Consider the following 22302-nt stretch of genomic DNA (forward strand, 5'->3'; position numbering starts at 1 on the left):
ATTTTTTTTTTTTTTTGTAAGAAATCATGTACAATGATAGTTTTTTTTATTGAAATTTTATAATTTAAATTACAGGTGTATACAATTCAGGGAATGAAATAATAATAATGATGATGAAAGAAAAAAGGTAAAAAAAATGAGGAACTTTGCTAACTGGTCTGATGATTATGAGGAGTCTTGTTTTATTGAAATTTATATTTGCAAAACTATGATATTCAAAGTTGAAATAGCAATAATAATAATGAAAATAAATAAAAATATTATTTATAAAAAATAATGCATATTTTAATAGTTGAAAAATTATTATGTTAATTTTTTTATTTTTTTGTTTGCAACACGTGGAATGTTTTTTTTTTTTCCAAGTTAAAACTAGATCAATTAAATTTTTAAATAATTAATTCATTAAGTTGACATGTAATAAATAAAAAAAAAAAATTTTTTTTTTTATTTAATATCAACAAATTAAAGTTATCAACAAAAAAAAAATAATTGTATATAATCGAATTTTTTTTTTGCTTTTTTTGTTTTTTACTGTTAAAATTATCATGTGCATGTCCTTAAACTTGAAAAATTTATATAAATACAATATAAACAAATTATAAAGCTGAAAAAAAAAATTAATTATTAACAATAATTTAAAGTAAAAAAAAAAAATTTAAAAACATTCTATGAAAATTGAATTTTTATTGAAAAAAAAATTTTTTTTTTTTTTGTAAATAATTAATTAAATAATTAAGTCATTATATATTATAAAATTTTAATTGACAATAATGTTTATAATAAATCAATGAATGATAAAAAAAAAAAAAAAAATTACATAATAATAATTTTTTAAAAATTTTATAATAAATGTTATATTTGAGTAACTCTCTCATGTCTACAGTACTTTCTTGTTGAATTTTTCATCGCTATGTAACCAAGATAATAATGTACGTGGATATATTATATTGAAAAAGGGGGAGCCCCCCAGTTTACTTCATCATTCCACCGAGAGTTTAAGATTTTTGTACGCCCCGTAAGAATATTTTTAGCCAATACGATGTGGCTTTGTAACTCATAAGAGATCGAATCTACTCAGCGTCTTTTCAGCGACTTTTACTCATTAGTCTGTTAAAGTCACTTGTTGTTGCTCTTGACTACAACATAAGTGGTATGATTTCAAAAAAAAAGAAAAAAAAATACATTTAATTAAAGGTCCTTTGTGATAGTTTAACAAAAAAATTTACCTTAATATTTATTTATAAAAATATCATAGAAATTTTCTTTTTTTTTTTTTTTTGCAATAAGAATTAATAAAAGTATTTAATTAATTAAGTATTTTTATTGTTTTTTTTTTTTTTTTTTTCATAAATAAATTGAAATTACACGTGTTTATTTAAATTTTAATAATTTTTAATTTTTTTTTTCTTTTTTTATTGTGATTTTTAATTAAGGATTGCAGTGAAAATTATATTTGTGATATTTAAGTGTATATCATTGGATTGATCGTCGTCATCATCAATTTAACAATTAATTTATGTAAGAAAATTAGGTTTTGGTTATACAGTGAATTTTAATTAAACAGATATTTTTTTATTCTAATTATTAGACGTGTTAATTTGAGTTTAAGAAAATTATTAATATGTTTTACAAATTTAAGTACAAGAAAGTACTATCAGTTTTTATTTGACTTGACGTCAATATTAACACATTTTGCATTCATAAACTTGAAATTCTGCTGACTTGAGTGTGTCAGCAATTAAAAATAATTTTTATTTTTAATTATATTGTCGTCAATTGAATAATTTTACTAAATATTTATGTTTTTTTTTTAAATTAAAAATTAAATTTTTCGTTGGTAATAATTGTAACATGTTTTTTTGTAGATAATATTATTTAAATTTTAATAAAATCATGAAGACATCAGCTGAGTTTCGCCAGTTTAAAAGTGAGTTAATTTAAAAACCAAATATTATTATAGAAAATAAAAAAAAAACTTAAAAAACAACTAAATTAATTGTAAATTTCATACAAAATCATGAGAAAAAATTTTCTCATTTTTTCAACAAAGAAAATATCATTTTCAATTAAAAAAAATTAAAAAATAATAAAAAAAATCATAAACACTTAATCAAGACACAAGTGTCATATCAAAAATATTTTTTTTTTTTATTACATTACCTGTTAGCTTAAAACAAATTTAAAAATACAAAAAAAAAAAAATTCTACATGCGAAGAAATTCTTCATGTACACTTTGAACGATTGAATAAATAATAAATATTAAATTTTTTTAACCGGAAAGGAATAATAAAATAAATAAATTAAAACGCACAATATATTTATAAATCGAAAAAAAAAAATTAACAGAACATATAACAGGTTAATAAAATGACTGTAAAAAGATATTAAAAATTTGTATAAAAAAATTATAATAAATTCCATGAATTTTCAGAAAAAAAAAATATATATATTAAATAATTATTAAAAGAAAATGTTTTTTTTTTTTTATTTTTTCAAATAAATATTGTCAACATGTTGGTTCATAAGGCGTTAATGAGATGACGGTCCTATGCAAATTTTTTCATAAATAAAAAGAAAAATTATAAAAACTTTTTAAATAATAATAAAAAATGAAAGGAAAATTTTTTTTTTACAATGAATTTTTCGGCATCTTTTTTCAGTGTTAAAAATTTTTTTTTTCATTTTTTTTTCTTCACTCATTAAATATAATGACAATGAAAAAAAAATTTTTTTTTCTACCCCAAGATTTTTTCTTTGACAGCGATAATATTTACTTTTTTTTTTTTTACGATGATATTTCAATTTTAGTTATGATAAACTTATCATGTTTTAAATTTTTTTTTTTATCAATTTTTTTATCTTCTTTTATTAAAATATTATATACTATTTTGTATAATTATTTTGATTTGTTTTTGTTAGATTTACTTGACAGTTATTATTCAGTATAAATTGTTTTTTTATTTTTTTGTTCATTTATAATATTTGCGTGTGTACTTAATTATTTTAAAGGATAAAAGAAAAATAGAGTCAAGGTGAAAATTATTTTTTTAAGTATAACATTATAAGAAAAAATTAATTTAATGAATTAATTATTGTATTAATTATATTAAATAATAAAAATTGAATTTAAAAATACAAATTGTTTAATTTTATAATTCATAAATCTTGAATTTTTAATTGAATAATATGATAATTAAAAACTGACAGTTTTTTTTTTCTTTTTCTTTAGATTAATGTGTTGATGCTATGCATAAATGATTATGATTTTTTTATTTTTTTATTTTCATTATATTTTTGCATTGATAAATATTTAAAAAATCAATAAAATTGTTTTTTAATCATGTCAGTAATAAAGCAAGTTTATGGTCACTGAACTTTGATTATTTTTTTAATTTTTTAAATGATAAAAGTCACACATAGTATCCAATCTTGAGTTCAATTTATTAATTATAAAAATATTATATTATTTTGTAAAAATACATAAAGTGCACTTGCAATTTATGTCAATAATATATATTTATCAAAATCATTATTTATTATTATTTTAGTAATTTATAAGAAAACATTTTTTAAATATCAAAAAATATAATTATCATTTTCTTTTTTTTTATTGTTTTTTTTTTGTTGTTAATTAATTTCTTTTCTTTTTTTTTTCAGGATGTATTATACTTTTTATGGTTAGCATACTTTGCTGTAGTCTTGCATTTGCAATTTACATTATAGATCCAGTTAAATTAATATTTCAATGGGTAAAAAAAAAATTACATTTATTATAAAAAAAAAAATAGTTACATAAATTAATTACACGCGGTACGATAAAATTTCACCTATTTTTCTATATGATATTAAATTATCAATGATAGATTTTTCTGTTCTTTGCTTTTCTAAATTTTTTAGCACATTTAGTTTTAATTGATAATAAAAAATTATCATGGTGATTAAATTAAAATTAAAAAAAAACAAATAATTTTTATATTCTATCGTGTGTTTCGTTTGTAAATAAAAAAATAATAAATTCTTTGATTGATTTATTATTTCAATTTTATTTTTTCAATTTAAAGAATGAGTAGTTTTTTTTTTTTTAATGTAGATATTTTTGGTAAATAAATATAAATCAAACTTTTTTTTTTTTCAAGTATTTTTCAGCTTTGCTTTTTGTTGTTTGAAGGATTATTTTTTAATTAGACTTTTATGTATCGGGGCAAAAAAATAAATGAATAATAAAATAGATAACTTAATCAATAAATAAATTAATTGATCAATCAATAAATAGATACATAAATATTTCTATAATATTAAATTCCAATTACTATTTTAAATAATGATAATTATTTTTTTTTCATTTTAATTATTACTCTAAATTCAAATGATTATTCTTTTAAACTAAAAAACAAATCATTAGAAAATTTAAATTTAAATTTTCTTTATTTCAAATTAAATCCAACTTTTGATTTATCACTATATTTTTACATTATTTCTATTAAACAATTTTGATATTAATAATTTTTAAACAAAAAAAATTTCAAATTAATATGATTTTTATTTTTTTCAAACTCGACTTTTAAAAAATTCAAAAACAATCTTAATTACAAATAATTAATAAAAAATTTTATCGTACCAAAATTACAATCAATTAATAAATGAAAAAAAATGATAATTTAATTTTTTAGAAATTAACAATGACACCAACATCAACAGCATTTTTACTCTGGCAAAAACCACCAATTGGAGTATTTTTAAATGTTTATATATTTAATATAACAAATAAAGATGAATTTATGAATGGTCAAGAAAAATTACGAGTTGATGAAATTGGTCCTTATGTTTATCAGTAAATATAATATAATAATAAACTATTATTTAATTATGTTTTTTTATTTTTTATTTAATTTTTTTTTTGTTAAGATAAATATGTATTTATATAACACCACGTAAGACACTGTCGATTGGCTAATAATATTTTTTTTATTGCTTTACTATTATTATTATTTATTAAAATATTCATGAATCTTTTTAATTTTGTCATATATATATTTTTTTTTTTTGATATTTAACAGGGAAATATTGGAGAATGCGAATGTTCATTGGAATGATAACGGTACTATTTCGTATACACCTAGACGTACAATAATATTTAAACCTGAATTATCAGTTAATAATCCAGAAGTTGATAATATATATGTACCAAATATTCCAATGCTGGTAAAAAAAAATTATATTTATATTAACAATTAATATTATAAATAATTATTTCACCTTTTAAAAAATTTTTAAAATATATTTTTTTTTTATTTTTTTTCTTCACATATCTTTTGACCTTTTAAAATATATATATAATTTTTTTTTTTAGTCTTTTTTAAACATTGATAAAGTTTTTTATTTTATGCATCAATATTTATCTACTCAAGTCTAATATATATATTGGATTTTTTTTTTTTTCTTCAAACTTATATACCTGGCTGAGAAAAAAAATTTTTTTTTATTTCTCCAGCTTTTAAAATTCATCAACAGGTTAAATATATATTTTTTTTTTTAACAAATATTAATACTGTGTAGAAAATTAAATGAAAAAAATATATTAATAAATAAATATTAATAATAATATTATAAGAAGGATAGTTGTTATCCTCGACCGTGAAAAAACGAAGGTGAAGAGTCCATCGGCCATTTCTCTTCTATTCATATTAATCATTTAAAAATTGAAATTAATTTTTTTTTTTTTTTGTATTTTTCTTGAATTATATATTCTTAAACAATATGAGATATTATTGAAAAATTGGAATCATCAAGAGTTTAAAAATAAATGAAATAAAAGAATAAAAAGTTTTTTAAAAAAACCCAGACGTAACAAACCTGATTTTAAATATATATTTAATTTGTTTATTTTTTTTATTAACAGGGTGTATCATCAGCACTACGTAATGCTGGTTTTATTGTTAATTATCCATTGGCACATTTGGCTAATATATTAAATAGTCAGCCAATATTAAAAATGACTGTTCACGAATATTTATGGGGATATGATGATTCACTTGTTCGTCTTGCTGCTGGTATTATACCAAATTTTGTTAATTTTAAAAAATTTGGTCTGCTTGATAGGGTAAGATGATAATTTAATTATTTCATTATTTAATTATTTATAACAAAATAAATCAACAATAACTTGTTAAATCTAAAAAAAATTAATAATTATGTATACTTGAAATTTTTAATTTGAAATCATTAAAAGTGGCTAAAAATTTATAATAAATATTTAATATTTTAGTCAGTAAAATATTTAAGCTTTAATTTTTAAATTTTTTATTTATAAAAAAATTTTTTTTTCTGATGATTTATATATTTTTTTGAGTAATATAATTTTTTAGATTCCAAAAAACATTTATATAATTGAAAATTTAACTGTGCTTTATGATTTTATCTAATTTTAAAAAATTCTCGTCACATATTTTTATAAAAATTTTAAACTTGAAAAAAGAGCGAAATATAAAAAAAAATAGTTCAATTTTAATCTAAATTTTAATAAACAAAAAAAAAAAATCAATTTCCAATTGAAAAATGTATAATTAAATTTCCATTAATAATTTATTAACTTGAATAAAAAATAAATTATCAATCACATACAGCTCTTCAGCAAAAAATATATTAAAAAAACAAAACAGGAAATATTGATAATCAAAATGATAGCTTAATAATATAAAATAAGATAAAAAAAAACAGTGACATGTTAATGTAATTATTACATAATATTAATATGTGTTGTCTAAGAGTTTTGTGAAATCCTTTCACTTAAATTATCAATGTAACTATTTCGCAATTGATATTACGATTACAATTTTTCCATAACACAAAAAGCAAAAAAAAATAACAAAAATAAATCAACAAGTGTTTTTTAAATAAATTTAAAAATATTAAAAATGTTAATTTAAAAATAAAAAATATTATATGTAAATAAGCCAAGTTGTTTGCTTCAATTGCATACCAATTAATTTTGATAGATTGTCCATTTAAATAAAAAAAAATATATCAATTAGAATGTTAAATGATTTTTTTGTATTTCTTATTTTGTCATTTATTTTTTTACAGATGTATGACGAAGGTGAAAATGTTGTTAATATTAATATTAATAGTAACGATGACATGGCAAATGAAGAAGGCAGATATTTGAGTATTCAAAATTACAATGGAAGTCCAGGTTTACCAAATTGGGGATATGTTAAACCAGAAACAAATAAAACAAATTCAGGGTAATTTTTTTCATCAATTTATATATATTTAAAAAATTAATTAAATATTGTTCTTTCATTATTTTCATATCAATTATTTTAATTAAAAATCAACAAATTAAATTATAAACAATTCAGTTAAAAACTTTTTTTTACTAAATAAATTGTTGACTCGGTAGATGATTAAAATTTATTTATAAAAAAAAAAAAAACACTTGTCCTACTCGTTGGCAGTATATAGAGGTATCTCCAGTATTTTTATTGCGAAAAATAAAAAAGTCGTATGTCCATAAAAGACAAAAGACTTTTTCATTTGGAAATAATTTTTATACTACTATATAGTTTATGGAGATACGCCTGTATGTAATAGTGCTTGTTAATTAATAAAATTGTAAATGTTGAATAATTTTTTTGATATTATTTATCAACAGAAATACATTTTGCAATCAAATAAAAGGAGCAACAGAGGGTTCATTATTTCCAACTCATATGGATAAAAATGCTGTATTTCGTGTATTTAGAAAAGCATTTTGTCGTACATTACCAATTGTATTTAAAAAAGAAGTTGTATCATCTGGTTTAAAAGGATATGAATATTCTCTGTCTGATAATTTTCTTGATACACCTGATAATAATCCAGACAATGAATGTTACTGTAGAAAAATGTCGAAATGTCTCAAAAAAGGTCTATCAGATTTAACACCATGTTACTACAGTCAGTATTAATTTATCTATTTAAATATATTTTTTAAAAATTTATTTAACCAACAAACAAAAAGAAAAAAAGAAAATAATTTATGCATAAAATAAATATCAGCTTCATAAATAATCCCTTGTATATTTGCTAAAAAAAAAAAATAAAATATACATTTAATCTTGTCAAATTTATTTGATTTAGAATTTTAAATATTTTTAAAAATTTATTATCATTATTAATGCTAATAATAATTATTATTATTGTTAGATATACCTGCGGCAATTTCATTGCCTCACTTTCTCTATGCTGATCAAAGTCTTGTTGATGGTGTTGAAGGTCTTCATCCTGACCCTGAAAAACATCTCAGTAGTATTATTATACAACCGGTAATGAACAACGAAAAATAATATCAAATAATATATCGTTATTTTATTATTATTTTATTTGATATTTAGGATGTTGGAGCACCAATTGATGTACATTCAAAATTACAAACAAATCTTGTTATGGATGAGACAGTTTATAATCCAAAAATTAAAGTTTTTAATAATCTTGTTATTCCATTATTTTGGACAGACTTGGTAAATATATTTTTCATTAATTTGCAAATTTAAATGTTTGATTTTTAATTTTTTTTTTTCTTTGTATTTTACAGACGATACCACCAGAAACAAATGAAATATTATTTTTAATGAAACTACTTTTAAATATTGCTCCAATTGCACAAACAAGTTTTATTTATTTACTTATTATTAGTGGTATTTTAACATTTTTCTTGTCATTATTTGGTGTACTTTGGATTATAAAACAAAGTGAACAACAAATGAATGATGAAAGAAGAGACAGTGCTGATTTAAGAATACCACTTGGTTATGGACAATATACTGCTATTCATATATTACCAGTTATTAAAAAAATGACATCAAGAACAGAATTATTTGGTTGATTTTATTTTTTTTTATTATTATTATCAAAAATAATCATACATGTCATCAATGAGAATAAATTTTTTATATTATTTTTATTTATTTTTCAAGTATTTTGTTTTGTAACAATTATAGAAAAATTTAAATAAAAATATGCTGATGGGATTTACGTCTTATCACTGATATAATTAATTATGTTATTTGAAAATTTGAGAAAAAATTTTTTTTTTATATTTTGGTTTATTAGTTTTGAAAACATGTGGAAATTTTGGATTTTGGAATTTTTTTTATTTAAATTTTATTCGTCTCTATGATGATGTGTAATTTTTTTTTTTTTATTATTTTTTTTTTGTTGGTAGATTTAATATACAAGACTGATTGGGACATTTTGTCTATTTTTATGTACTTTTTTTAAAAAAAGAAATTAATTATTGATAGTTAATTTTTGTTTTTTTCTTTTTTGTAATTAATTATTGAGGGTGATAAGACAATAGTGATAATAATATCATTCCCATCATAATTGCATTTTATGTGAGTTGAATAAAAATAAATTTAAGAAGAAAAAAAAAAACATATCATGAAAATAAATAAATTGTACATGGATTTTAATGATATTTGAAAAATAAAAAACTAAAAAAAATTTTGAGTATTATTTTTATTTTTGTTTATGATTTGTTTAATTTTTTTTAAGAATGAAACAAGTCTTTGGGTTTTTTTTTCATTTTATAGAACAACAATTTGATAGTTAAATTTTTATAAATATTTTGTTTTTTTTTTATGAGTATATAGAAAAATTTTTTCAAGGAAATTATGCTTCCAATATTTAGACAACATGTGAATAGTATTTTCCTGAAAATTTCAAAATTTAATTTCAATTATTTTTATTTTTTTTGCAATTTTATGTTTCCTCTGATTTGCAGACAAATTTCATAATTTTTTTTAGTTATATTTGTTAAAAAAAAATATTTATAAATGAAATTTTCATGAAATTATACTTTTATTATTTAGAAAACAATGAAATATAATTATCCTAAAAGTTTCAGAATTTAATTATAATTATTTTTATTTTTTTTTCAATTTTATATTTCCCATTATTTACAGACAAATTTCACAATTTTTTCCTGCAAGCTATATATGTTAAAAAAAAAAATAATTCTAAATAAAATTTTCATAAAATTACACTTCCATTATTTGATCAACACTGAAAACTAATTATCTAAAGAAATTTCATAATTTAATTACAATTATTTCGTTTAACAAAAATTTTAAATTTCAATAATTCAAAATTCCCGCTCGACTCAACAACAACATGGCGTACAATTTAAAAAAAAAAAATTTAATCTAAATAATCAAATAATAATTAATAAACAATCCCAAATAAAATAAATATATAAATTAAAAATAACAACATAGCATTATTATAAATTAAAATCCCAGCCATCAAATTAAATCCTCAAAATTATAATTTTTTTTTTAAATAAAAATAAACAAAAAAATCCTTTCATTTGATTAACGTTGTACCTTGTAAAATTGAGTTTGGTCGATGGTTTGCTGTTTCATATGGACGGTTTGTGCCGTAGCCGTCTTCACCTCGAGAAACGACCACGACAACGACGACAATGTGTGTTGTTGCACTTCATGGCCGTGCCAAACGTAAGGCAATCACATCGCTCCACAATCATCCCAACAATTACACCGGTAATAATCATCAATAATCACCAATAATTATCAAATTAAATACACATTAATATACTAAACACAATTATCAATTATTCAACACAATATTTACAATATTAAAACCTTTTTAAATCATTTATTATTTCAATTATTTATCCACACAAATTTCTCTCACACACACGTACACGTACACACTCACAAAATTGTCTCAATTGTCTCATTTTGCCGGGCGTTTTCAACAGAAAAAAAAAGAGAAGAAAAAAAAAAAAAAAAGAAATAATACATTATACATAACCAATACATATATAATGGATATTTATAAATATTTATTTTTATTTTAATTAGATCTCTGTTGACATAATAAAAAAACAACTTTTTGTTATAAAATTTTTATGATTCATAATTTTTTTCTTCTTTTTAATTTATTGTTATTTTATTTATTATTTTGTCTTTGGATTTAAGTCTTGTGTGTGGTCCAAGGACAATTGAACAAGTCACATAAACATAAATAATAAATAAATATTAAATTTTTTTTTAGGTAAAATAATAATATTATATGCAACATGACAACATCATCAGAGGATGTGTTATTACAAGTAGGCCAAGTTCGTTATAAAAAAGGTGATGGTACACTTTATGTTATGAATGAAAGAATAGCATGGATGCTTGATAATCGTGATACAGTATCACTTAGTCATATGTATTCTGATATTAAAACACAAAAAATATCACCAGATGGAAAAGCTAAAATTCAATTACAACTTGTATTACGTGATAATACATCAACGACATTTCATTTTGTTAATAAAAGCGGTGTTGAATCACAAATTGAAGATCGTAATAAAGTTAAAGATTGGCTACAAAGATTATTACCAGATTTTAAAAATAAACTTGATAAAGAACTTGAAGATAAAGCACAAGTATTAAAAAGTAATGCTAAATTATTACAGCTTTATCATGATTTAGTTAAAACAAATGTCATAACACCTGAAGAATTTTGGAGTCAATATGTGCCAGAATATACTGTTAAAAATACAAATCAATCTCAAGAGATTGGTGTTAATGGTGCCTTTCTTGTAAGTGTGTTTATTTCTACTAAATAATATTTGAAATATAATTGATAAATAATTGTTAAATTGTCAATTTTTTTTTTTTCGTTTAGGCTGATATTAAACCACAAACAGATGGATGTAATGGTCTTAAATATAATTTAACTCATGATATAATTAAATCAATATTTAAAACATATCCAGCAGTTAAAAAAAAGTTTAGTGAAAATGTACCAAATAAAATGACTGAACAAGATTTTTGGACAAAATTTTTTCAATCACATTATTTTCATCGTGATCGTATAAATGCAGGGACCAAAGATTTATTTACTGAATGTGCTAAAATTGATGATCAAGAATTAAAAAAAGATATACAATGTGGTATTAATGATCCACTTGTTGATATTACATCATTTATTGATAAAACAATTGATGCTGGTTATGGTTGTGGTAATGGTGATAATGATAGAGTATCTGGTAATAATGTACATCAATCAATGATCAAAAGATTTAATCAACATAGTATAATGGTTATGAAAACAAGTACAGTTAATAATAATAATAATAAAACAATTGAAACAATTAATAATACAAATAATAATATTAAAAATAATGGATTGAATATTGGTGAAAAAAATAAATTAACAAATGTTTCATTTAATAATAATGAACCAAAGAATAAAAAATTAAGAATACAAGAAAAACTAATATACGATGATTTAGATACAAGTCATGATGTTAATTTATCAATTGGTGTACCACTTAATTTAACACATGTTGATAGATATTTACATGGACCAATTGCTGGTCAAGTTGGTGGTGGTAGTGGTAGTGCAACAACAACAGCAACAACAACAACGACAACATCATCATCAAGTGAAGATGTTGATAATATACTTGAAAAATTAAAAAATGAAGCTGGTGATTGGTTAAATGGTAGTAATATACCAAGATCATCAATGAGATCATTACTTTGTCCACAAACAGCAGTACTTGTACTTGGTGAATTAACACCTGGTGGTTTACTTATGAAAGGATATCGTGAAGATCATGGAGCACGTAAGTTTTGTTGTATATTTATTGCTTGCTTTTATATTTTTTTACATTTATTGTATTATTGTTAATTCATGTGTTTATCAACAGATGTGATACCAAAAGAATTGGAAAAAGAATTACGTTCTGTTTATGTTTCTATATTGGAATTGTTAAAAAAATTTTGGAAATGTTTTCCACCAACAACACCACAGCTAGAAGCAAATGCTGTTAAAATGCATGAAACATTATCACATTTTCATACATTAATACTTAATCCATTCGAGGTTTGTTAATTAAATATTTAATTTATTTTTTTAACATTTAATTATATAATTTATTATTTTTTTTTTTTTAGGTACGTGTACAACAAAATTTTTCTGCTTCAGTCAATCAAAATCTGACTCATCATTTGAACCAATTGCTCAACACAGCGTATCGTAAATTTGCCGTCTGGCAACAAAGAAAAATGCAACACAGATAGCCATTGTTCACTGCTTTTTAGACGAGATTAATTATAAAATTCAATTAAAACAAAAGAAAAAAAACATTACACCAAATTCTAAATGAATTTCGTTGGCAATAATTAATTAATATTTTTTATTGTTATAAAAATGTGGGTGGGAAATGTTATTCATAGCCAAAGTGATGTCATAATTACTCCCACGTACGTCATCATTTATTTCTTGCATATCGAAAATTTATATTGTCCACTGTATGGATAACTAAATATAAATAATCATTATCTATTTTTTTTTTTTTTGTCTTTTTTCCTCATTAATCATTATTTAAATTTCAACGACTGATAAACAAACAAATTAAAAAATAATTACAACTCAATTTTACTAGCCAATTTTCACGATTCAATTCTCTCCAATTCATTTTATAAATAAATAAAACAACAATTCTGTATAAAAAAAAAAAAAAACAAACAAATAAGTGTCTTAATAATTTTTTAAATATAAAAATCAATGTAAATTTTTTTAAAAATAAATAAATAAAATTAGAAAACAATATCAATAATGCATTATCCAAAAATAAACAATAATTAAATAAATAATTAATGGAAAAGAAAGCAATCAATTATTTTTAAAAAACAAGATCATTTTTTTTTTTTTTGTCGTGATAGTTGTTTGGAGTTAACAATAATAACTAAATTAAATATAAAATATAGACTTATTATTTTTATACTTGACATAGTTACTCTCATTCATTCATTGAGATAAAAAAAAAAAAGATCAATGCGCATGCACCTTGCAATCCACATCACAATTTAAAAAATAAATAATGCAACTGTGCGCGCGTGTGTGCGATGATGATGATGATTCCTCTTGTCTTTTTTAAATTTATTTATATCCACACCCCACCCAGTGATTATGGATAAAAATAAAAAAAAATAGAGGGAGAGAAAGAGAGAGGAGAGAATTGAATTATATATATTTTTTTGTATAAATAATTTGGCAATCGTCAGATGGCGTACTTGCCAATTGTTGACTCTCTCTCTCTCGCTCCTCCGCCCCTCAAATAAATATATATTTTTTATGATCAAAATGGCAGCAACATTCGGAACAACGTTGTGTCCTCACACAAGGCGGACGCAGTTTCCTCATCGCGTCTCGTCATAAATAACACACACCTTGTTTATCAGCAATAATATCACCGCAATAAAATATTATTATAATAATAACAATAAATATACAAACTAAATAAAAATAAAAAAAATAAAAAAACACTTATCCTAATTTTTTATTTTTTGTACACGTGTGCATCATCTTGTGGTTCATTTTTATCATAGAATCTCATTGGTGGAAATAAAGAACACGAAAAAGTGAAAAAAAAAAAAAGCGATATATGTTAAAATAAATAAAAAACGAAGATTCCCTCCATTGTGTTTATCTTCTCTCTTTCTTGCTCTCTCTTACTCTCTTTCTCTTGTGTGGAATAAAATTTAAAAAAAAATAATTTTTAGAGACAGAAAGACAGGACACACCAATACACATATATACACTTTATATATATTTTTTTCGCCTCTTTCTTCTTTTTTTTATGAAAAAAAAAAAAAATAATAATAATCATCAACGACGACGACTACGATAATCAAGTGTTGGTGACCCAGCAGTTTATTTATTTATCAATTGTGTGTTTAATGTTGTTAACCAAAAAATAATAAATAATTGTTTGTGATTATTTAATAATACAACGTAAACATTGTTTATTAATAGTTTTGTGAAAGTCAATCAAGTTCATATTCCAGTTAATAATTATTGGCGTTGTGAATTATTTTTATATTTATTTTTACTTTTTTTTTTTTTTAATTTTATTATTACATTTTTGATAATTCATTGGTAATACACATCGTCGTCATCATCATCATTATCATCATCATCATCTTGAAGTAGTGAGTGTTACAGTTTTGGAGTAGACGCTTTGCCGGATATATTTGAAAGTGTCTTATCAGTCCCAGGAAATATATAAAATATAATTTAATATATACTGGAAAAAAAAAAAAGGAAATGTCCATGGTTGACTGATCATTCATAAAATTTTTCAACGAAATGTATGTTTATTATTATATAAAGGTTTTATTTATAAAATAAACTTGTATTATGGAGTATTGTTTATTAAATTGTTAATTTTTTTTATCTATTAATTTTGTTGCAGAACGAATTTAAAAGAGAAAAAAAAAAATCTGATGATTGACATACAGAAGATGGGAAAATAAATTAAAAATAATCAATAATGATTGATAAAATTCCAAAATATTATAATTGATAAAAAATATTGATAGCCTGTTGATATCAGGCTAGTGACACCATTAAGGTGTCGAAAATTAATGTAATGGATCCAGTTGGTTCATGGTATGCAACATACGATCGTATACAAACAGGTGCAACAATTGGCCCGTTTGAAAATGTTGAATCAACAGGTACTGGTAATTTTATAACAAATAATCAAATAATAGGATCAACAACAACACCAACAGTAGCAGCAGCAACAACAACACCATTATTATTACAAACATCAACAGTATCACCAGAATCATCATCATCAACAGCACCAACAACAACACCAACTGGTGTACATCCAGCAGTATCAATAACTGGTCAAACAACAACATTTAATCCTGCTAATTATTTAACACAAGTACCAACTGTTAGTTATGAAGTATTTCCATTATTTCAACAACAACGACAACAAATACAAATGACACAATTAGCAGGTAAACATTCAACAGCAACATCACCAGTATCGGATGTTGAAAATGAAAATTATTTAGTTAGCCATCAACAACAACAACAGCAACAAAATACAACATCTTATTATGAAACACAACAGACACAATCAACATCACCAAATTCATCAACAATTGGATGGTCATCACATCAAACAAATACAAGTTTACCAAGTCCATTTGGTATATTACCACATGAAAGTATTGTATGTCCAATATCACCACAACAAACATCATCAACAAATACAAAACAACAAACAACAAATAATACAACAACAGTAGTACAAAATTATGATGGTAGTTTTAATGTTCCATTTACAAGTGGACAAGTTATTAATAATCAACAATTAACATCAACACCAACAACAACAACAAATTATCAAAATAATAATAATAATAGTAGTAATCAAACAAATGATAAATTAACAATGCAACAAAGTTGTATTGTAACAGCACAAAATAATAATATTACAAAAGATTATAGACATCATCAGCATCAACAACAACAACAACAAGTTACAAGACCAACACCAACAATAATATCGTATCAACAATCACCATCGTCATCATCATCTTCCTCGTCTTCTTCATCCTCATCATCATCATCATCTGTATCATTATCATTATCATCACAATTAATTAATGATAAAAATACAATACGTAATTATAATGGTACATTAAAATCAAATGGTGTTAATGGTCAAGTTACTGTACAAACAAAAGCACAAGCTAAAATATATCCAGATATTATTAATAATCATGAACATCAACATTCTGGACATGTTGTTGATACTGTACTTGAAACATCACAATCATCACCAATTAGTTATTCAATTATTGATAATAGAAATATTAATTATCAACAAAATGGTAATATACCACAACAGCAACAACAAAATAATAATCAACAAAGAACAATTATTAATACAAATTTACAACAACAACAACAACAACAACCACAATTTCATATTATTAATCAACAAACACCAAATCAACAACAAACGTATCGTCAATTTGTAACAAATTCACAAAATGATCATGAATATCATCATCCAAGATCAAAATCATCAGCATCAACTGATTCAGCATATTCATCAACAACATCAACAACACAAAATGGTATTGATTGTAACGGTGGTGGTGGTAGTGGTGGTAATGGTAGTGTTGTTGTTGTACCACGTAGACAAAGTCCATTACAAGGACATTCACAAGCAAGTCCACTTGGACATGCACCAAGTCCAGCATATCCAATGTACAATAGTCCAATGACATCAATGTCATCACCATCACCATTACAACATGATATTAATCAAGGATCATATATTAAAACACAAATGACACCACCATCACCACTTGATGTTACAATTGTAACAACACGTCCACCATCAACACACAATCAAATTGGTTATCCATCAGTTATAACAAGAGCATTGAGTATTACAGATAATAATAAAACAAGTATTTATGATAATACCAATGATACTAATATTAATTATCAACAAAAAACACAACAACAATTGTGTTGGGATAATAATCCAAGACAAGATAATAATAATTATACAACAAATAATGAACAATTAAATTCACAACAAGTTATAACTGCTCAACAAGTACAACAAAGAATTTTAGTTGTACCAGAGAGATTAACAAATTATTTTAATCCAACACAAGTTACATTACAAAATGAACAATTAAATATTGTTAAAAATATACAATCAGCAGCTTGTCATTTACAACAAGCGCTGCAACAACCATTAACAATAAATAATAAAAAAACTGATAAACCAAAAAATACTAGAAAACGTAATAATAAAAAAGGTGATCAACAAGTTACATCATCAACTGTTGTGCCATTAACAACAACAGCAGTAACAGCAGTAGCAGTAACAGCGACCACAGCAATAGTACCACCACCAACAACAACAGCAACAACAACAACGTCGACAACAACAAATAATACACAAACATCAATAATTAATAATTTTATTGATAGAATACCAAGATCATCAAATAATAATGATAATATTAATCAACAACAATCATCAACAAATGGTTATTTTGATTTTGAAAAATGGAATTTATCACCACAAAATAATAAAATGTTTTCATCAACATCAACACCATTTTTAACACATAATACTATTATGTCAAATGGTAATTTTATTGGCAATACAAATAATCAACAATCAATGACATCACCACCACAGCTTGCTTATTTTCCAACTTTTAATTTAACAAGTGGACAACATTCACAAGAATATCAATCAACAGTTGATATGTCTGCTGTTAATTATCAACCACAACAACAACAGCAGCATTATCATCATCATCATCATCAACTACCACAACAACAACTTCAGCTGCAGCAGCAACAACAACAACAGCAACAATTACAACAACAGCAGCTGCAAATACAACAATCACAACAACAAAATATACTAACAACAAATCTAACACCAGTAAATACAAAAATAACAAATCATGAAGGTCAATTAAATAATATTAAAAAAGTTATAGTTCCGGATATTGAAGAAGAATTAGAATTTTTACAAAATAATGAATTTATAGAACATAAAGAAAATAATAAAATAAATAATAAAGAATTAAAAAAACCATCATTAGATCCAAATACTGGTTTTATGACAAGTTTTTTAAAATTTTTACAAGGTGAAAGAGAACCATCACCAACACCAATAATACGTGGTGGTAAAAAATCAACATGGAACAGAACACGACCATATGTACCACCTGAATCTACATCATCATCACCTGCATCATCATCATTGTCACAACGTAAAAATGATATCATTAATGGACAATATGATAATAATAAAAATACAACAGCAACAACAGCAATAACAACGACAACAACATTAACAAAACAAGATCAATTACCAACAATTGATTATGCAAATGATCCAAGATATTTTCCACTACCAAAAGAAAGAAAAAAACCATATTTTTCATCAACTGATGATGATGATAATAATGAGGATGATGGAGATGATGATGTTGGAGATGACGATGATCATGATAGTGATGATACATATATATTAAATAAAAATAATAAATTAATAAATAAAAATAATGATGATAATTTATTAAATAATAAAATTAATAATAATAAATCTAAAAAAATTAAAAAAACAAGTAAAACAAGTAGAACTAAAAGTAGTAAAAAAATTATTAATAAAAAAAAAACTAAAAAAAATGATACGACAATTGAAAGAATGAAAAAAAAAAGTATTATAAGTAATGCAACAATTGATATATTAAATACAAAAATAATGAATAATAAAAGATCAAAAAATAATAATTCATCATCATCTTCATCGTCATCATTACCACCAAGAAGAGAAACAGCTAAAAGAAAGGCTAAAGAAAAAATAACAAATAAACAACTTGCTGAACAACATAGTGATGATGATGGAGGTGTTGATGGTGCTGGTGGTGATGATGGTGGTGATCCAGCATGGAATCCATCAGCAAAAACAGCTATTGGAGCTATTGTTGAAGTTGATGATAATAATAAAAAGAAAAAACGTGGTAAAATAATTGTTAATAAACGTGGACATAAACGTATGCTTGATGATGATGAATATATGTCAACAATTGATGCTGTTAGTCGTATTGGTGGTACAAATAATAAAAAAAAAAGAACAAAAAGAAATTCAACAAAATCATCTGTTAAAATTGATGAAAAATTATTGGCATCAATTAGTGATGAGGACATTGACATATCACCATTTAAGGTTGGTACTTTTTTTTGTTATAAAAATTTATTTTATTTATTTATTTGATTGAAATTTTTAGGTTATGTTTTTTAATTGTTTTGCTATTTGATCTATTTATCTATTTGTGCTATGAGTATTATTATTATTATTAACTTTAAATGAGTCAAGTAAAATTGTGTTTGTCTTGTTTTTTTATTTTTTTCAAAAAACAAGCAGCGAATTATGGATGATCATGATGACGGGGTAATTTTTTTACAATGAAAAATGAATTGAAAAAAATTATTTTACCTTCTAAATTTTATCAGTTAATTATTAATTAATATTTATTTAATTTTTTATCAATTACAGGCTGGTGAATTTGTTGTTATTAAATCAGAACTTAATGAGGAATATCCAGCACTTTGGAGAATTGATGGAAAAACATTGTTACAAAAATATGAGCCATTTGATTCAAATGGCAAAATACTTTATAGGAATATATCAACGGTTTGTAAATTTTTAATTAACATTTTTTCATCAAGAATATATTGTAGATTGAATTATTTATAATAATTAATTATTTTTTTTAAATCAGTACTCTGGATGGTCACCACAAAATCGTCAAATTTATCAACAAGTACCAGTTAAATTTTGGCTACAAGAAAAAATGGAAACAGTTGTTGAATTTTTACGTGATGAATTAATACTGGATGACAGGTTATTATCTATTTTATATTTAAAAATCTCAAGTTAATTCATCATTACTAATTAATTAATTATTTTTTCAGAGAATTTATCAATAAAAATATCCAAGAAAATGAACAGTATCAAGATAGCTTTGAAGTGTATATACAAACATTAATATCTCAGGCATTGGATTCAAATTTTTTAACTGAAATATTACATGAAAAAGGTATAAATAATTAGCAATAATTATATAAACAATTTAATGATAAATTTAATATGATAATTAATTGTGTTTATTTGTTTTTAATTTACAAAACAGATGATTATTTCTTATCAAATGTAAAGACAGTTGATGAAATAACACAAGAAAGAAAAAGACGTTTATTATCAACAACAAAATGGCAACAAAATGTCATACTAGCATTCTCAACGTGGCCTTGTTTAAATATCATCAAAGATTTTACATCAGCTGAAAGTAAAGATAAAGATTGTAGTGGTTGTCATCGTGAAAAAATATTTTCAAGAATATTTTTATATGGACAACCGTATAATGAATCAACATTGGATTCTTTGTACATACATCAACCATCACCACAAGATCCACAAGAAAAGGTATTTTTAACAAAATTTATTTATAATATTTAATTTATTTGTTTACTTTATTATTTATTATTTTTTTTAGGAATTTTATTTATGCAGAGTTTGTCATAAAAAAGCTGGATTATTTAATAAAGTTGCACATCAAAAATATCTCATGTTTCTTGAGTGTGCCAGGCGAGTTAATGAAAGAAAAACAGTTGATAAAAATAAGGATACAACAACCGTCTTGAATGAATTATTGGCTGATGAAGCATGGTTGAATCAGGTAAGATATTGATAATTCTCGTAGTTTTTAAACTATTTACTTTTTATTGTTAAAAAATTCATTTAATTGATTATGGAAAGAAAGTTTGTTTATCTTTTTATTTAGCCTTGAATTATGAATATTTTAAATTCGTTAATTATCGATGTAAAATGTTTTTTTTTTTAATTGAATCATCAAGTCCAATCCTTTTTTAGTTATGAAATTTTGATTATTTAATTTTACTTACAAGGTTATTGCCAAAACAAATTGATTTTTAATTTTTAATTTTATTTATTACAGTTGTTCAAAGATGTACGAACAATATGGGCAGAAATTGATAGTATAGAGCATCAAGAAAGACAAAAAGAAAATTCTAAATTAAAAAATACAAATAAAATTCAAAAAAATATTAATTCTGAATTACCAATGATTCAAGGATTAACAAATCATTCATCTGATTATATTGAAAGTGCCAGTGTTTTGTAGTGTTTAGAAAAAAAAAAAACAAACAACAGAAAAAACAACAACAACAATGAGACTTAATTATTAGTTTTATTTTTTAATACTTAATTGAAAAAATATCTAAAGAAAATTTATCAAATAAAAAAGAAGAAATAAAAAAAAATACTAAGGTAAATAATTAATACTAATTTATATAATTAAAAAAATCAAAGATGATAATGTATAAATTAATTGAATACGTTTAAAGAGTGTAAACATTTATAGACAATAGTATTTTTATCTCAACTTTTAACGGGTTTAAAATAAATACAAACTTATGGTGATTTTAATCACAGTATAATTAAATTAACGTAAATTAATATTTGTTATTATTGTCGTAGTATAATAATACCAATTCTTTATGTCCATTTATAAATAAGGACAAGTGATAGAAGAATGAGTGGGTTTTGTAAAAAAGAAAATAATGAAAAACAAATTTAAAAAAAACAAAACAAACAAACGTCTATTGAAAGAAAAAAAAAATATTTAAATATACAATTCTACATGAATTGTTGAATGAATTTATCATTTTTTTTTTTTAATTATTAACAAAATATTATTGCTAATTGTTCTATTCAATTATTGCAGTAAAAATTTTTATTTTTTAATTTATTTTATAAATTAACGTGTAAAAATTATGTAATACTTTAGCTTCTTTTCTTTTTTTCTGTTTTTTTTTTTTTTTTTAATTATTGTTTGATAAAATACTTAGCATCTTTA

The 22302-nt window shown here is 22.6% G+C and overlaps 3 protein-coding genes across 8 annotated transcripts; all 3 read left to right on the forward strand.

The window, feature by feature from the left end:
• The first annotated feature begins 1014 nt into the window (after positions 1–1014).
• LOC122859170 (scavenger receptor class B member 1-like) lies at positions 1015–9488 on the forward strand. 6 transcript variants are annotated; one of them, XM_044162574.1, is made up of 12 exons: positions 1015–1150; positions 1434–1518; positions 1866–1927; positions 3659–3750; positions 4672–4832; positions 5059–5203; positions 5901–6101; positions 7085–7245; positions 7656–7939; positions 8189–8307; positions 8377–8502; positions 8577–9488. In XM_044162574.1, exons 3-12 carry the CDS (start codon positions 1894–1896, stop codon positions 8865–8867), a joined length of 1614 nt encoding a protein of 537 aa, XP_044018509.1. In that variant the 5' UTR covers positions 1015–1150; positions 1434–1518; positions 1866–1893; the 3' UTR covers positions 8868–9488. The 6 variants fall into 6 exon arrangements, with proteins under 6 accessions (XP_044018509.1, XP_044018512.1, XP_044018514.1 ...); XM_044162576.1 differs by having other exon boundaries at positions 1027–1150; positions 1442–1518; positions 8577–8948; XM_044162575.1 differs by having other exon boundaries at positions 1112–1194; positions 1442–1518; positions 8577–8948.
• A 905-nt stretch (positions 9489–10393) lies between these two features.
• LOC122859167 (general transcription factor IIH subunit 1) lies at positions 10394–13545 on the forward strand. The gene is made up of 5 exons (XM_044162569.1): positions 10394–10545; positions 11063–11600; positions 11687–12632; positions 12717–12892; positions 12964–13545. Exons 2-5 carry the CDS (start codon positions 11088–11090, stop codon positions 13087–13089), a joined length of 1761 nt encoding a protein of 586 aa, XP_044018504.1. The 5' UTR covers positions 10394–10545; positions 11063–11087; the 3' UTR covers positions 13090–13545.
• Positions 13546–14013: 468 nt separating this feature from the next.
• LOC122859138 (probable serine/threonine-protein kinase tsuA) lies at positions 14014–21615 on the forward strand. The gene is made up of 9 exons (XM_044162525.1): positions 14014–15162; positions 15267–19589; positions 19785–19814; positions 19920–20057; positions 20146–20267; positions 20339–20463; positions 20557–20849; positions 20920–21102; positions 21382–21615. The coding sequence occupies exons 2-9, from the start codon at positions 15444–15446 to the stop codon at positions 21565–21567; spliced, it is 5223 nt and encodes a 1740-aa protein (XP_044018460.1). The 5' UTR covers positions 14014–15162; positions 15267–15443; the 3' UTR covers positions 21568–21615.
• The last annotated feature ends 687 nt before the right edge of the window (positions 21616–22302 follow it).

This window comes from Aphidius gifuensis, linkage group LG6, assembly GCF_014905175.1.
Source record: "Aphidius gifuensis isolate YNYX2018 linkage group LG6, ASM1490517v1, whole genome shotgun sequence".
Classification (NCBI taxonomy): domain Eukaryota; kingdom Metazoa; phylum Arthropoda; class Insecta; order Hymenoptera; family Braconidae; genus Aphidius; species Aphidius gifuensis.

What these genes read in the sequence shown, in the direction of transcription:
- LOC122859167 (XM_044162569.1), top strand. Translation starts at nt 11,088, where the DNA reads ATGACAACATCATCAGAGGATGTGTTATTACAAGTAGGCCAAGTTCGT. An exon ending in TCGTGAAGATCATGGAGCAC is followed by an intron (nt 12,633 to 12,716) that starts GTAAGTTTTGTT and finishes GTTTATCAACAG; the next exon opens with ATGTGATACCAAAAGAATTG. An exon ending in TAATACTTAATCCATTCGAG is followed by an intron (nt 12,893 to 12,963) that starts GTTTGTTAATTA and finishes TTTTTTTTTTAG; the next exon opens with GTACGTGTACAACAAAATTT.
- LOC122859138 (XM_044162525.1), top strand. Translation starts at nt 15,444, where the DNA reads ATGGATCCAGTTGGTTCATGGTATGCAACATACGATCGTATACAAACA. An exon ending in TGAAATATTACATGAAAAAG is followed by an intron (nt 20,464 to 20,556) that starts GTATAAATAATT and finishes TTTACAAAACAG; the next exon opens with ATGATTATTTCTTATCAAAT. An exon ending in CACAAGATCCACAAGAAAAG is followed by an intron (nt 20,850 to 20,919) that starts GTATTTTTAACA and finishes TATTTTTTTTAG; the next exon opens with GAATTTTATTTATGCAGAGT.
- LOC122859170 (XM_044162574.1), top strand. Translation starts at nt 1,894, where the DNA reads ATGAAGACATCAGCTGAGTTTCGCCAGTTTAAAA. An exon ending in AATTTGGTCTGCTTGATAGG is followed by an intron (nt 6,102 to 7,084) that starts GTAAGATGATAA and finishes ATTTTTTTACAG; the next exon opens with ATGTATGACGAAGGTGAAAA. An exon ending in CATTATTTTGGACAGACTTG is followed by an intron (nt 8,503 to 8,576) that starts GTAAATATATTT and finishes TGTATTTTACAG; the next exon opens with ACGATACCACCAGAAACAAA.